At 55.4% G+C, this 16,431-nt stretch overlaps 1 protein-coding gene across 1 annotated transcript; it reads right to left on the bottom strand.

The window, feature by feature from the left end:
* Positions 1 to 430: 430 nt before the first annotated feature.
* Positions 431 to 3,708, bottom strand: LOC136471900 (malate dehydrogenase, glyoxysomal-like). The gene is made up of 8 exons (XM_066469675.1): positions 3,222 to 3,708; positions 2,365 to 2,679; positions 2,158 to 2,247; positions 1,972 to 2,055; positions 1,201 to 1,236; positions 1,031 to 1,120; positions 838 to 932; positions 431 to 704 (listed from the first exon to the last, which is right to left on the bottom strand). Exons 1-8 carry the CDS (start codon positions 3,519 to 3,521, stop codon positions 632 to 634), a joined length of 1,083 nt encoding a protein of 360 aa, XP_066325772.1. The 5' UTR covers positions 3,522 to 3,708; the 3' UTR covers positions 431 to 631.
* Positions 3,709 to 16,431: the final 12,723 nt, after the last annotated feature.

Here is a 16,431-nt window from a genome sequence, read left to right as displayed (position 1 = left end):
CACAGCAACCTCTACAACAGCCCACTAGTTGGGCCGAGATACACAACCACCTCTACGACAGCCCATAGTGGCCTGACTTATATCGGTTTTATTAGGACTGGCAATCGTCGTCGCGTTCGCGTACCACCACTCTCCAGTCTCTACTGCCAATCTGTTGTTCCTGCGGCGGCGTGGCTCACCCACCGTCCAGCACAGCACACAACAGGCACAGCACCGTCGGCACGTACTCATCCGTGGCCGGTTGCAATCCGCACCGCACGTACGTGAATACTCATCGCGCCCATGCTCTGCTACTGCTACCACCATTCCAACTCGGCGTCTCTTGAGGCTCGAGTCCCTCGGCTCGGCGAACACGCGAGACACGGACATTCCCGCAGGAACGAGATGCCACGGGGCTAGTCAAGAAGCTCTATGCACTAATGGCAGCACCTTTGTTGTCTGCTAATGAAGACGAAAGATTTATTTCATGCCAAGGAAATGGTTACAGTTGCTAAAGAGTAATTAGCCTTATTTTTTACTGTGGTCTTACAAAAGTGGTATTACAAGTATAGGGCACTGTATCACAACACTCTTATATCTATCTAATATCTATGTATGGTCCGGATCTCAGGGACGATCCCTTCGTATCACTTCACTTGCTCACGAAAGCGATGCCCTTCTGAATGCTCTCGCTCAGTTCCTTCTTTGCCGCTTCCAGACAAGCTCTGTTTTCCCAGAGATCGAAGAAGCATTAGGCCAATGAATTTCGGAGAATCGAGAGAATTCAATTCATTATCTAACAATTCTGACGCAATGGAACCACATTATTAAGCGACCGAGTGTGTATAGCAAGGGTACCTCTCAAAATCATTCAAAGGTCCAAGAGGGAGGATCTCCTCAGCACCGCCACGGCCAAGCCTCAGTTTTGTTGCAAAGAACGGCAGTTCTGTCACCTGATGCCAAATGGAAAAACGGAAATAAGAAAAGGGTCGATGTTCGGATGGTATATTGGTATGTGAAGGAGAAATATACAGATTTCGTGTAAGTATACCTCGGATGCAACATATGAGCATTCCACAATGCCAGCATCGCCCCGCATAGCTCGCAAGCATGCATCACCGAATTTTGCAGCAGCAAAAGCCTGAGTTTTTTTTTTCTTTTAGTATAGAGACTAAACTTTTGATTACCTAAAGTAAGCTATCATGTATATGTATAACCAACCATTGACAGAGTCGCAGAGCCTGATCCAGCCTTTGCCTGAAATCAATGAAAACAACGTTCATTACTAAATTTTTTCAATTAACTGGAAACTACTTCAGGAAGCAGTCAAAATGGACGTGTGGTAGTTCCAGAGATGTATAATGCATCAGGATATGCAGCTGCAGGTATGCAATTTTGATCGATGAATGATATCATCAATTTCATTGTGGTTCTTTAAAGCCATTCTGTTACATTTGTGATATTTTCCTTAAACTCATATTTAAAGATTGAGAAATTGTTAGAATTAATGTGTAATGCATAAGGGCATGCAAAAGAGTATGCCGTAGGCCTTCAGCTAGAAGAATCTCATTGTTTATCAATGTTGTAACCACAGGTAGCCCTCACAACTCAAGCATGGCCAAATACTTAGTCTTGCTGTCTCGACTCCCGGCAATAAAACAAGTGCGTTAAACTGAAATCAATCAATTTATCGACATAAATCATATATACATAACAGCACTGAAAGATGGATTTGCGCTATATATTTCTCCACTAACAACATCACTATGTAAGCTTTATGCAGAGAAAATAATACGTACATACATAATATGTATCAGTTAGAGATGCATGTTCACCAGATGTTTGATGGACAAAAAAGTCGATCATGTAAAGCTCATCTCTGTTTTGGCACAGTGAATATCAGATGAAGAGCTTAGACTATAGCAGAGCAATATTCGCTATATCGGTTCGGTTAGACCTAACTTCAGGCAGTAAAGTCAAATAGCATTGTACCTCCACAACTTCTGTGCCACCATTCTGTATGCGGTCTGTCAAATATTTGATTTCGTCTTGAGTGAATGAGCTTGGAGGTGTGACCTGCAGATAAACAGGTTTTAAATCAGCACCTAGTGTCATAGAAACTAGATAATATTTCAATATTATCATTTCCATGTGATGAAATCAGCATATGATCAGTACCTGGGAGAGGAGGGGCAATATAGTTACCCCAGCATGCCCACCAACAACAGGAACACTGACATCTCTTGGATCAACTCCAAGCACTTCGGCCTACAATACACAATATGAAGCAGAAATGCATATTACCAAATTGAGAAGTTAAACAACCCTACTAGAGTACACAAGTATTCCAGGTTCTTAAGAGATGCTATGTATTAGGCTTCATACCACAAAGGTGTTAGCCCTCGCAACATCGAGCGTTGTCACTCCAAGAAGACGCTTGGGATCATAAGTTCCAGCTTTCTTGAAAACCTCAGCAGCAATGGGGACAGTTGAGTTCACTGGGTTGCTGATCAAATTCACAATTGCATTAGGACAGCATCTTGCAACGCCTTCACAAAGTGTACGAACAATCCCAGCATTTTTGTTGAATAAATCATCCCTTGTCATTCCTGGTTTCCTAGGCAGACCAGCGGGTATGATTACAAGGTCCATTCCTGTAAGTGCTGCATCAAGCTGCTGTGCCCCAAGGAAGCCACGGACCTGAAAAGAAGTGGATATTCACATTTGAAGTTTTTTTCACCTAGGTAATTTGGGTCAAGGAAACAGTGTATAATCAAATTTAAGCTGTTTGAAAAATATTGGAGTTCAAATACATTTTTTTAAGAGATACTCGTAGTCTGTTTACACCATTTTTTTTTTCTTTTCAAACTCCAGAGAGTAATTGTATCTTTTTTTCCCTTTTCTTTGTGCTCTGTTTCTTTAGGCATTACAGACACCAAGACCTGAACTATATACTCAATTGGCATATGTAGCGTAAATATAAACAGAAGTTCTAGTTGGCTTTCTTTTAAGTACAACAACAAATGTTGTGAACGGTGTTCTGAAAACATCAGTAGCCTAACCACAACAATCAGCGAACATAATGATTCACAATAACAAATAACATAATAATAACATAATGAGCTGGTGAAACCAACTAGTAGAAAACTAAAAAGCTGCAGAACTGATCAATTGGGTGCCTATTGTGACAAATCAATTAATTAAGTCCGCCGCCAAATCCATCAGTTCGGGGGGCACGTTACCACAGCGCTGGTGTCCATGTGGCTGATATCGGCAGTGACACCGGGCGTGTTGACGACATCGTAGAGGTGGAGCACGGACACGAGAGGGTTCATCTTCATGAGCAGCGACAACGGCTGTCCGATCCCGCCCGCGGCGCCCAGGATCGCGACCTTGAACCCAGGCGCGCCGCCCTTGGCGCGGCACACCGCGGGCCTCAGCGCGGACGCGCCAGCGCCTTCCTCCATCTGCGAGAGCTGGGGGTTCAGGTGCGCGGCGACGCGGGCGAGGCGGTGGGAGGGGGCGTTGGCGTCGGGCTGCATGGCGGCTCCTAGTTCCGCGGAAGCTGGAGAGGAGGGGGGGCGTGAGTTGCTGCTGCTCCCGGTGTTGGTTGGATTGGCGCGATTCGGGTGGGGTTTTGATGGGGAAACTGGAAAAGCTCCCACGTTTTTGGATGGTTCCGCCGTGCGTTATCCGGTGGCCTGTGGCTGCGGGCCGTCGGGGAATCGGGAGGCGGTGAGCCGGCGATGGCCAGTAGATTTTTGGATGGTGTTGGATGATTAAATAATATTCTGTGAGAGAGAATAAGCTGAATAAGCTGGCAAACCGGGACCTTACCAGCCGAACGCGCTGCGGGATGCCGTATGCGCTGGGTGTCGACTGTCGAGCCTCGTTTTCGGCTTCGGCCCTCGGCCGCTGCGCCTGCACTGGGGTCATCGGGCCCGGAAGGTTGTTTTGGACTTTCGAGAGACGGGCCGGCCGTGTTGTGAAACAAACCACTATAGTTTATTTTTAAGAAAAAACAAGAAAGTGGAGCTTGCCTTGGGCTCCACCTCCATCATTGGTAGCAAGCCAAGAGCCAAGAGAGCTGTTTCTCTAATCGATGTGCCCAAGCCACCATCAACTGAAGAGAGATCCATGCATGTCGGCACCAGACCTAGAAGTTTCCCCACTCATGGTGAGTCTGGTAGCACACATGAGGATATAGTGTCAGGTGGTAAGAAGGTCGACGATGGATAGAATTTAGACAAAAGATGATCTTGCTTGCTACTTCCTCTGTCCAAATTATAAGACGTTTTTGGCTTTTCTAGATATATAACTTTTGTTATGAATTTAGATATATGCTATGCCCAGATACATGGATAAAAGCAATGTGCCTAAAAAAAAGAACTGTCTTATAATTTTAAACAGGGTGAGTAGAACATATTGTACCACTCAGACCTCTAGGATAGCAAGCCGATGAAAAGCTCTTCCTTAGGAAGGAACATGAAAAGCTATTGGTAAGAAATACCCAATATTTAACTCCTCATGTTGAAACTTACAATGTTAAGGTGCATGGCAATGTTTCTTTTTTTTATTTATTTAGAGTTATAGTTTTGTTCAATACGTGCTTTAATTAATCAAATGCATTGTTTTTTCCCTAACATAATGCAATTTCGTACAATTAAAGAGAGTCATTAGATGAGATATTTATGGGATCTAATGGTCCAAAACTTGAGAGTTATAAGAGAAAAATAAAAATACCTAGGTAGTATGCTATAGAAGGAGCTTGGGTGCTGTGGACGCTGCTATAGTAGTCAGCCATGAACAAAGGCAACGCAAACGAAGGAACGTGCAGAGGTAATTGCCTCATCCTTGGCGAATCATCATCATAACGTTCCCCCAAATTAAAGCGATTGATTGAAGCCTCGTGGTGCTAATCTTTATACGATTCAGTGCTGGGTTGAGCTGGAAAGCTCGACAAGCTCTTCTTCCGAGAAAAGGTGCCTGGATCTGAGGACTGGGCCTGGTTTAGATTGAGGTTAGGAATCAGTATTGGATACTGTAGCACTTTCGTTTGTATTTGACAATTATTGTTCAATCATAGCTTAACTAGGCTCAAAAGATTCGTCTCGTAATTTACAATCAAACTGTGTAATTAGTTATTTTTTTATCTACATTTAATACTCCATGTGTCGGATACCGTGAGAGGGGGTACCCTAAGCAAGAACCAAAAAACGACTGCTCAGACTCCGTAAAGATCAAAACTAGCTAACAACCGCTGGCCTCGGCCGATTCTCCGACTCGCCCGAGGCCCCCTCACCGCTGACCTCGGGCGATCCCCCACCAAAGGCCTCGGCCGACCCCCTCTCATCGCAGGCCTCGGCCGGGTCGCCGACCCTCCGCCTCGCGCGAGGCAGGCTCGGCAGCACTCCGCTGCCTCTTCCTTCACCCATCCCTCTGACAAAAACGTCGTGTCGCATTAACTCAGCCAACTGCTGCCCCTGACATCGGCCGCATGCTCGGCACAGTACAGCGGAATGGCCGACGGGACCGGAGGCAGGACTGGGCAGAGGTTACCCGCCACTGTGCCCACCGCTACGCACATGGTTGACGCACATGCCTCACTGTGCTGCCAACTCCTGCTCCGAGAACAACGCAGCGTGGGGAACCACGTCTGGGATACTGTGGCCTCGGAATCAGTACCCAGGACCAATAATTCCCTTCAAAGCCTCGGCAGTTTGCTTCAGGGGCTCGGTAGCCTGAGGATCCATGTCCGCCGACCCCCCACGATGGCTCGGCCTCGGCATCTGCAGAGCCTCGGCTCCCTACGACGTCATCGCACAGTGACCAGCACGTCGCCCACCATGTCCTGCCTCAAGCTGTACTGGAGCCCCACGACGCACAAGATCAAGTATGACCGGCGCGTCACTTCTGCACGACAAGGACGGAGCCACTCCATCGACCATACCACAACAGTGGCCGGCTACAGGGCTCATCCCCATTCATAGAACGCTATGTAGCAACATATGTATGTTCCTGGTTCTCCCTTAGAGTATAAAAGGGAGGGACCGGGGCCATTTCTAGGGGGGAGGGCGACGAGCAGAAAGACGAACACACCAATAGAACGACACACTTCTACGCTGCTTGAGAACAACGCCTCAAGCAGCCTGCACCACCCCCGCCGAGACCTGGGGCTAGCTCCCTCTCTCACCTAGCTTGTAACCCCCTACTACGAGCACTCCGGTGCAAGGAATATAAGATTGATCCCTCAGACTGGACGTAGGGCCTCGATTGCCTGAACCAGTATAAACCTTGTGTCTCTTTGCATCACCATCCGGGATAGGGGCACGCAGCACAAATTCACTCGTTGGTTGAGGGACCCCCGGTTCCAAAACACCGACAGTTGGCGCGCCAGGTAGGGGCCTCTACGTGTCAGCTTCGTCATCCTAGCAAGTTCCGGATGGCAGACCCCGTTCAACCACTACGTCTCGGCACGATAGTCTGGTTCGGGAGCCTAGAGTTCATTTCTCTAGGACATGAGTACGATATGGTACTCCTCCCACCCAGAGCCTCATCGACCGACGACGACGCCACGCACCGGCAGCCCGCGCGCAGGCGGCGCTCGGGCCAACGCTCCCGCCGCAACCGACAAGCACGGCGCGCGCGGGACCGCCTCAACATCACGCAAGACCAGGGCGACGCTCCGCGCACCGCTGGTTTCCCCCACCCGGCCGTCGATACAGAGTCCCTAGCTGGGGACCTGTCCAGCTTAAGTCTGGGCGAAAGGGAGACGCCGGCAACACGCAGCAACGCCCCGTCAGCAAGCTCTGCCCCGCCGCCTCCCGAGGAACCGACTCCGGCAGAGCTGAACCCGGCGGTGGCCCCATCTCTGTACCCCTTCGGGTTGAGAAATGCCGCCGCCACCTACGCTCTCGCCTACGCCTCCACTCACGCGGAGCCTTCGAAGCCCTCGGGAGAACAACGTTTCGCCCTTAACTTCTCCACCGGAACTTCGGCCTGCACCCGCGCTGAGTCCTCGGAAGAGGACGGGGAGTGGGTCGGAGCAGACTTCTCGGGTCTTTGTGACCCCGAAGCCATGCGCCTCTTCATGACTGCAAGCGACTACTGCTTCGGCTACTCCGACTCCAACGACGAAGGGACTTACGATCCATCTCGTGAGTGCTTCCACGTCGGGCTCGGGATGCCAAGGGCGGGCGAAGAGAACTAGAGGACGGGCAACCATTCCCCGCCCTGGGCAGGGGCGGGCGATGCCACACCTCCACGTCTCGAAGCCCCGGCAGCACGGAACGAGAATCCTGTCCGCGGGGAGCATCGACGCCCAGACCTAGAGCAGCTCCGCGAGCTTCAAGCCAAGGTCAAACAAGACCGACTCCTTCTGCAACAGCTTCGGGACACTCTCGAGCAGGAGCAGCAAGGGCGCGGTGAGGGCGGAGGAGCCCGACGGAGGGCCCGCGACGTCCATCACCGCATCAACGACAACGAGGGGGGAGAGCCACCCCCAATCTTTAATCACGCTAGCCAGAATGTCATAGCGGCTGCGATGCTGGTCCGAGCAATGCCCGAGCCCTCCACCACCGAGGGGCGATGGGTCCGCGAAGAGCTCCGCAACCTCCTCGAGACCGTTGCGGTGCAGCAGGCCGAAAGTTCCGCCTCCCACCGGCGCGGAGGCACTTCGGAGCAACCCACAGCGCAACCTCACTGGGGCCAGGATGCCTCGGTCCGTCCCGAGGCTGCTCACGCGCCAACGGTCAATAGGGCCCCCTCGGTGCGTGATCGACCTGGAGACCAACGCGAGGCACAAGGCGACCACGAAGTAGTTGGTAGGTGACGGTGCCACAACGACGGAGCCGCCTGGGGCTACCACCCACACCGAGGCGGTCGCTACGACAGCGAAGAGGACCGCAGTCCTTCTCCCGAGCCACCTGGCCCTTGGGTCTTTAGTAGAGCCATCCGCAACGCTCACTTCCCAGCCCGATTCCGCCAACCTGCCAACCTCACAAAGTATAGCGGCGAGACGAACCCCGAGCTATGGCTAGCCGATTATCGCCTGGCTTGTCAGCTAGGTGGTGCGGACGAGGACCTGCTCATCATCCGCAACCTCCCTTTGTTCTTGTTAGACTCAGCGCGAGGCTGGCTCGAACACCTTCCCCCCGCACTGATCCATGACTGGCGCGACTTGGTGAGGGTCTTCGTCGGGAATTTCCAGGGCACCTACGTGCGCCCTGGGAACTCCTAGGACCTCAAAGGTTGCCGCCAGAAGCTGGACGAATCTCTTCAAGATTTCATCCGGCGCTTCTCCAAGAAATGCACCGAGCTGCCCCGCGTCGGTGACTCGAAAATCGTCCAAGCATTCCTCTCTGGCACCTCCTGCTGAGACCTAGTCCGAGAGTTGGGCCGGAACGTACCAACCACGGCGGCCGCACTCCTTGACATCGCCACCAACTTTGCCTCGGGCAAAGAGGCGGTTGGGGCCATCTTCCCCAACAACGACGCCAAGGGGAAGCAGAAGGACGAGGCCCCCGAGGCCTCGCCCACCCGCGTCCCCAAGAGAAAGAAGAAGGGTCGCCCAGGGAAGCAGGAGGTCCTCGAGGCCGGCCATGTCGCCACAGCAGATCACAGGAATCCTCGAGGCCCCCGGGGCCCCGGGCTATTTGACGACATGCTGAAGAAGCCCTGTCCTTACCATCAAGGTCCGGTGAAGCATGCCCTCAAGGAGTGCACCATGCTCCGGCGTTACTACGCTAGGCTTGGGCTCCCCGACGACGATGACGCCAGGAAAAAGGGGCGCCGGCGAGAGGGACGGCGATAAAGATGATGGGTTCCCCGAGGTACGCAACGCCTTCATGATCTTTGGCGGACCCTCGGCATGCCTCACGGCGCGCCAGCGAAAGAGGGAACGCCGGGAGGTCTTCTCGGTCAAGGTGGCCACCCCTCGGTACCTCGACTGGTCTCGAGAGGCAATCACCTTTGATCGGGATGACCACCCCGATTATGTTCCAAACCCCGGGCAGTACCCGCTTGTTGTCGACCCGATCGTCGGCAACACCCGGCTTACCAAAGTGCTCATGGACGGAGGCAGCGGCCTCAACATCCTCTACGTCAACACTCTAGAGCTCCTGGAGCTCGACCAGTCACGGCTCCAAGGCGGTTCCGCGCCCTTCCACGGCGTCGTGCCAGGAAAGCGCACACGACCCCTCGGGCGCATCGACTTACCCGTCTGCTTTGGCACTCCTTCCAACTACCACAAGGAGGTCCTCACCTTCGAGGTGGTTGGATTCAAGGGGGCTTACCACGCCATCTTGGGGCGCCCGTGCTACGCCAAGTTCATGGCGGTCCCCAACTACACCTACCTCAAGCTCAAGATGCTAGGCCCCAACGGCATCATCATGGTCAAGTCCACGTACGAACATGCATACGACTGCGATGTCGAGTGCATCGAGTACGCCGAGGCCATCGTGGAGGCCGAGACCCTCATCGCCGATCTCGACCAGCTTGGTAGCGAGGTTCCCGACGCCAAGCGGCGCGTCGGGACCTTCGAGCCCGCGGAGGCCGTCAAGCTCGTCCCCGTCGATCCCACCGTCCCCAACGGCCGAGGACTGAAGATCAGCGCCACCCTCGACAGCAAATAGGAGGCCGTGCTCGTTGACTTTCTCCGTGCGAACGTCGATATGTTCGCGTGGAGTCCCTCGGACATGCCGGGCATACCAAGGGAGGTCGCCGAGCACGCCTTAGATATCCGGGCGGGCTCCAGGCTGGCAAAGCAGCGCCTGCGCCGGTTTGACGAGGAGAAGCGCAGGGCCATCGGCGAAGAAGTGCAGAAGCTCATGGCAGCCGGGTTCATCAAGGAAGTATTCCATCCAGAGTGGTTGGCTAACCCTGTATTAGTCAGGAAGAAAAGTGGCAAGTGGAGGATGTGCGTGGACTACACTGGTCTAAATAAAGCATGCCCGAAAGTCCCATTCCCACTACCATGAATTGACCAAATCGTTGACTCCACTGCAGGATGCGAAACCCTCTCCTTCCTTGATGCGTATTCCGGTTACCACCAAATCAAGATGAAAGAGTCCGACCAGCTCGCGACTTCTTTCATCACTCCATTCGGCATATACTGCTACGTAACCATGCCGTTCGGCCTCAGAAACGCAGGGGCTACTTACCAGCGGTGCATGATCCAAGTCTTTGGCGAACACATCGGGCGAACCGTCGAGGCCTACGTGGATGACATCGTAGTCAAGTCCAGGAAGGCTGGTGATCTCGTCGGTGACTTGGAGGTTGCCTTCACATGTCTCAGAGAGAAGGGCATCAAGCTCAACCCCGAGAAGTGTGTCTTCGGGGTTCCCCGAGGCATGCTCTTGGGATTCATAGTCTCGGAACATGGAATCGAGGCCAACCCGGAGAAGGTCTCGGCCGTGACCAACATGGGCCCGATCCGAGACCTCAAAGGGGTGCAGAGGGTCATGGGATGCCTTGCAGCCCTAAGCCGCTTCATCTTGTGCCTCGGCGAAAAAGGCCTACCCCTGTACCGCCTCTTGAGAAAGTCCGAGCGCTTTTCTTGGACCACCGAGGCCGAGGAAGCCCTCGCCAGGCTCAAAGCACTGCTCACCAACCCCCCCCCCCCCCCCCGTCCTGGTTCCGCCCACCGAGGGCGAGCACCTCTTACTCTACGTCACCACGATGACCCAAGTGGTCAGCGCGGCCGTAGTAGTCGAGAGGTAGGAGAAGGGACATGCTCTACCCGTCCAACGACCTGTCTACTTCATCAGCGAAGTGCTCTCCGAGACTAAGACGCGTTACCCCCACGTCCAGAAGCTGGTTTACACTATAGTCTTGGCTCGACGCAAGCTGCGTCACTACTTCGAGTCCCACCCGGTGACTGTGGTGTCGTCTTTTCCTCTGGGAGAGATAATCCAAAACCGGGAGGCCTCGGGTAGAATAGCCAAGTGGGCTGTCGAACTCATGGGGGAAACCTTGTCTTTCGCGCCTCGGAAAGCAATCAAATCACAGGTCCTGGCCGACTTTGTAGCCGAGTGGACCGACACACAGCTGCCACCCGTTCAGATCCAATCAGAATGCTGGACCATGTACTTCGATGGGTCTCTGATGAAGACTGGGGCAGGCGCGGGCCTGCTCCTGGTCTCGCCCCTCGGAGTACACATGCGCTACATGATCCGGCTTCACTTCGCTGCCTCCAACAATGTGGCTGAATACGAGGCCCTCGTCAACGGCCTACAAATCGCCATCGAACTTGGAGTGTGACATCTCGATGTCCTAGGTGATTCGCAGCTCGTCGTCGATCAGGTGATGAAAGAGTCAAGCTGCCATGACCCCAAAATGAAGGCGTACTGCACGATAGTACGTCGCCTAGAGAACAAGTTCGACGGTCTCGAACTCAACCACATCGCACGAAAGTTCAACGAGGCCGCAGACGAACTGGCAAAGATGGCGTCAGCGCGGACCCCGGTCCCCCTGAACGTCTTCGCCAGAGACCTCCACAAACCATCCGTCGACTACGCCTCGGCGATGGAAGAGGGCCCATCGGCCGAGCCCACCACAGGGCCCGAGGCCCCCTCTACCACCGAGACCCTGCCAGCCAAGCCCGAGGCCATGGCGATTGACGCAGAGCCTCCCAAGGCTGACCAAGGAATGGACTGGCGAGTCCCTTTCCTTGATCGCCTCATTCGAGGAGAGCTTCCTGCGGACAGAACCGAGGCTCGACGGCTTGCACGATGAGCCAAGACTTACGTCCTCTACAACGGCGAGTTGTATAGGCATAGCCCATCTGGTATTCTCCAACGATGCATCACCACCGAGGCTGGCCAATCCCTACTTTGGGACTTGCACGCGGGAGTCTGCGGGCACCACGCGGTGCCTTGGGCGCTCATGGGTAACGCCTTCCGCTAAGGTTTCTATTGGCCAACAGCGGTGGCCGACGCCACGACGCTAGTACGCTCCTGCGAGGGATGCCAGTACTACGCTCGACAGACGCACCTCCCGGCCCAAGCCCTCCAAACCATCCCCATCACATTGCCATTCGCTGTGTGGGGGCTGGACATGGTTGGGCCTCTGCAGAAGGCACCCAGGGGCTATACCCATCTGTTGGTAGCCATCGACAAATTCTCCAAATGGATCGAGGCTTGTCCGATCACTCAGATCAAATCTGAGCAAGCGGTGCTGTTCTTTACGGATATCATCCACAAGTTTGGGGTTCCTAACACCATCATCACTGACAATGGGACACAATTCACCGGTCGCAAGTTCCTAACGTTCTGCGATGACCACCACATTCGGGTGGCCTGGTCGGCCGTAGGACACCCAAGGACGAATGGCCAAGTAGAGCGTGCCAACGGCATGATCCTATAAGGCCTTAAGCCAAGAATATTCAACCGGTTAAAGAAGTTTGGCAAGAAATGGCTTGCCGAACTCCCATCAGTCATCTGGAGCCTAAGAAACACCCCGAGCCAAGCCACGGGATTCACACCATTCTTCCTGGTCTATGGAGCCGAGGCCATCCTCCCCACTAACTTAGAATACGGTTCCCCGAGGCTACAGGCGTACAACAAGCAAAGCAACCGCACTGCCCGCGAGGACGCCCTCGACCAACTGGAGGAAGCCCGAGACGTCGCGCTGCTACACTCAGCCAGATACCAGCAAGCCCTATGACGCTACCAAGCCCGGCGTGTTCAAAGCCGAGACCTGAAGGTGGGCGACCTGGTGCTGAGACTGAGGTAGAGCAACAAGGGCCGCCACAAGCTGACCCCACCCTGGGAAGGGCCGTACATCGTCGCTCAAGTGCTGAAGCCCGGGACCTACAAGTTAGCCAACGAGAAGGGCGAAATCTTCACCAACGCTTGGAACATAGAACAGCTACGTCGTTTCTACCCTTAAATTTCCAGACGTTGTTTACATTGTTTCTCGAAATACAATAAAGAAGCGTTCTTAGTTGTTACAATCTTTCGAGGAGCCCAGCGTTCTTAGTTGTTATAATCTTTCAAGGAGCCCCCTTATAGACAAGTCGATTGTATAGAGCCTAAGGACCGTATGATCGTCCCAAAGGCGAAAGGGCCGGCCGAGCCGTGAGAACGGCCTACGCCTCCGGGCTACGGCAGCTCCCTCACCACCTTTTCACCCAAAGGACAGCGTAGGCTCCGAGGAAGTTCTGTGCAGAGAGCTTGTCTATCAATAGGGGCTCGAAGCGCTATAAGGGAGACTCGGCTCTGCCTCTGCAAAGCCGAGCCTCCCTCGGGGGCTAAAAAGGGGGAAACCCCCTAAGTCCCGAACACCGTTTGTTAATGGTCTTTCAAAAAATTTCTACGCCAAACTCTCTCGCGCTCCGACGGGACCTTCACAAGAAACCCAAAGACCAAAAGCTTGTCTCGAGGCCAAAGGGCCGGTCGAGTCGTGAGAACGACCTACGCCTCTGGGCTACGGCAGCTCCCTCACTACCCTTCGCCAAAGGACGGCTTAAGGTTCCGAGGAATTTCTTTGTGGGTTCCCAAGATCGAGACAGAGGGCACAGGCTCGAAGTAGAACAAGAAACGGTTAAAAGACGCACATACGCAAATACTTTAAAGGCCTCGACGGCCACAAAAACGTCACGGTATGGCAACTAACTCAATCCGGTTACATGGCCCCTTTTGGCCCAGGTCAAAGCTCAAGGGTCGGCGACCGGTGCGGGAGGGACCACCTCTTCTTCAAATAGACCGGCCAGCGCTGTGCCAGGTGCCTTGGCCGCCTCCAACAGCTTCACGACCTCTGCATCAGCCTCCTCGTCATCTTCTGGCAACACGTAGCCGTCGCTGACAGCCTCGAGGTTGATGGCGTAGTGCGAGGAGACGACGGCCAGGGTGCGCTTGACGCCCGTGTGCAACGCCTCCCGGAGCCTCTCGTGGACGCGGCCGCTCAACGCAATCAGGCGGCTCCCAAGGGAGCTGGCTGATTGAACTCCCTCGACGTCTAGGGCCTCGCAGGCGGTACGGACAGCACTGCGCAGCGCCTCGTGCTCCCGGACCTCAACATCCAGCGCCGCTTGCACTGCGACAGAGGCCTCAGCCGCCTGGGAGGCCTCTTTCTCTAGATCAACGTCGCGACGAGGGGTCAGGAGTCAAACGCGAACCAGAACAAAAAGAACAAGGAGCACGGTTTAGCGGAACTTACCCTCAGCCTTGCTCTTCCAGTCTAAGGCCTTGACCCGAGAGGCCTCGGCCGCCTTGGTAGCCTCTGCCAAGGCGACTTTCGCTAGCTGATGCTCGCTCTGCTCCACACCCAGCTGCCCGGCTATGGCCTTGGCAGAGGCCATCGCTTCTTGGGCCCGAGACCTAGAGGCGTCTTGCTCCTCCTCCAGTTCCTTGATCTTCGCTACCAGAGGGGCAGACTGCTCTTTAGCCGTGGCCAACTCGGCCTGAATGTCAGCACAATGAAGGCGGAGGTCCTCCACTTCCGCACTCCGTGCCGACAAAAGCCCCTGGGCATCGGCGAGCAGGCCCTTCTGCCGCCGGAGCTGGTCCCAGATATCCCTCTCCCTTCGTAGGAACATCGATTTCCCAAGGGATCGGATCTCGAGCTCCTAAAGAGGCAAAACAAAAAACGCACGTCAAACACTGCGAGGGGCCTCAGAGAGAAAACAACACGGCACGAGAGAGGAAAGTACTTACCTGGGTGACACCGAGCAAGTCCCCTCCCATAATAGTCATCGCTGTCTACAGCGACCGCACTGCCAGTTGGCGGTACTGCTCGAGGGTATCCCATCGCCCCCCTCTGCGATATCTTCAAGGGCGAACACGGGCTCCCCCTCGGGGTCAGCCCGGTTCCGCCAGAAAACACGCGGGAAGTTCCACCCACGGGGCTCGAGCCGTAGCCGGACATGGGTCGAACTCCCCTCGGCGGGATCTGGGACTGGCTGCTCCGTAGTACTGGCCGCCTCGACGTCCGCCGCCTCCTTCCCATGGGAGGAATCATCAGACGAGATCGTTTGAACCAGGGGTGGCGCCAAAACCTGCTCCGTCTCCATCTCCATCGCCTCGGCCTCAGCGGACCCGGGGGCTCTGGCCTCCGCCATCTCTACCTCGGTGGCCCCGGCGTCCACCGCCCTGACTTCGGAGGTCTTGGGGGCTCCGGCCTCACCCTCAATGGCCTCGGCAATGGTGGACGCCCCAGCCTCATTCGCCCCAAGACCCACGACATCACGGGGCGTGGGCTCCTCCTCCACTCGCTCCGCGGCGGCCTCGGCACCCTTTTCCTGGGCAGCCACCTCCTCCGAAACGGCCCCGCCAGACACCGCGCCACGCTGCACGCCAGCCTGCGCCTCCGCTGCCTGATGGGCAGAGGAGCTAACGTTCACCTTGAGCGCCTTACGGGGCGCCAAGGCAGGATCTTCCACCAGATGCTTCTGGCTGGAAGCAAAGACACTCCCAAGGTCAGCATGCGACCAAGGGGCAAACAAGAAGTACTACGGACTCCACCAGAAAAGACGCTTACCGCGAACGGGGATGCAGCCGCTTCGGCACCACCAGCCTCCTCTGCAACGGCGGCGGTGGTGGCAGCAGCACGGCCTCTGTGTCCACCGGTGCCAGCTGGCCTCCGCCGGACCCCAGCACCTCCTCGACCCTTCGCGGAGACAATGGGGTCGCCCCCACCGTCGCTCGCTCCACCTCCACCGTCGAGCCCGTGGGGCTAACGGCACGCTCCTCAGACACCCGCGCCTCGGGCGGTTCAGCCTCAGCCCCGAGACGGGCCGCCACCGGCCCTGGGACACCTCCTCCTCCTAGAAGCGTCAGGCTCCTTACCGGCGCCCCGGGCACGATCTCCCTAATGTCGGGGAGGTGTTCCAGGCAGGCTGTCCCCACCTCACGCCCGCCGCCGTCGCCCGAAGAATCCGACACCGACGACGAGGGAGACGGCTCCAACGGGAGACCGTCGAGCTTCTGACGCCGGCGACAGGCGTCCAGCTTTTCGCGCGCGAGGAGCTCCTTCGTGCGCTTCGCCTCCTTGGCATCTTTCTTCTTCTTCTCCTCCTCGGCGCGCGCCCTGTTCACGGCTCGCCGCCGGGCGTCCTCGGGAACGGGCGGCGGGGAGTCTCGCACGTCTCTTATCCCCTGTGGGAACGACGAAGTAAGACAACAGACAAAAAAGGCGAAAAACAAGAAGGCCGCGAAAGCCTCGGCAACATCCAACTTACCAGTGAAATGTGCCCCCGCGACGGGCGCATCGGGAACGGCATCAAGTCGTCGATCTTCGGCTTCCCGTCTACCGCCTCTCTCACCCGACGCAGGGTCTCGTCGTCGGTAAGGGCGAAGGCGGACATCTTGATACCGGCGATCGGATCGCTCGGCGTCATCTCGAACAGCCGCCGCCGCCGAGCCATCAGCGGCAGCACCCTCCGGCGGTGAAAAGCCGCCACGACCACGGCCGCCGAAAGGCTACGGTCGCGCAGCTTCCCCAAGGCCCTCAAGA

Source organism: Miscanthus floridulus, chromosome 1 (assembly GCF_019320115.1).
Source record: "Miscanthus floridulus cultivar M001 chromosome 1, ASM1932011v1, whole genome shotgun sequence".
Classification (NCBI taxonomy): domain Eukaryota; kingdom Viridiplantae; phylum Streptophyta; class Magnoliopsida; order Poales; family Poaceae; genus Miscanthus; species Miscanthus floridulus.
The sequence above is the reverse complement of the archived record's forward strand: the minus strand, read 5'-3'. Positions and strand labels throughout refer to the sequence as shown.

Coding starts and splice junctions, on each gene's coding strand:
- LOC136471900 (XM_066469675.1), bottom strand. CDS start 3,521: ATGCAGCCCGACGCCAACGCCCCCTCCCACCGCCTCGCCCGCGTCGCC. Junction 2,248..2,364: donor CGAGGGCTAACACCTTTGTG/GTATGAAGCCTA, acceptor TGTGTATTGTAG/GCCGAAGTGCTTGGAGTTGA. Junction 1,121..1,200: donor GCTCTGCGACTCTGTCAATG/GTTGGTTATACA, acceptor AAAAAAACTCAG/GCTTTTGCTGCTGCAAAATT.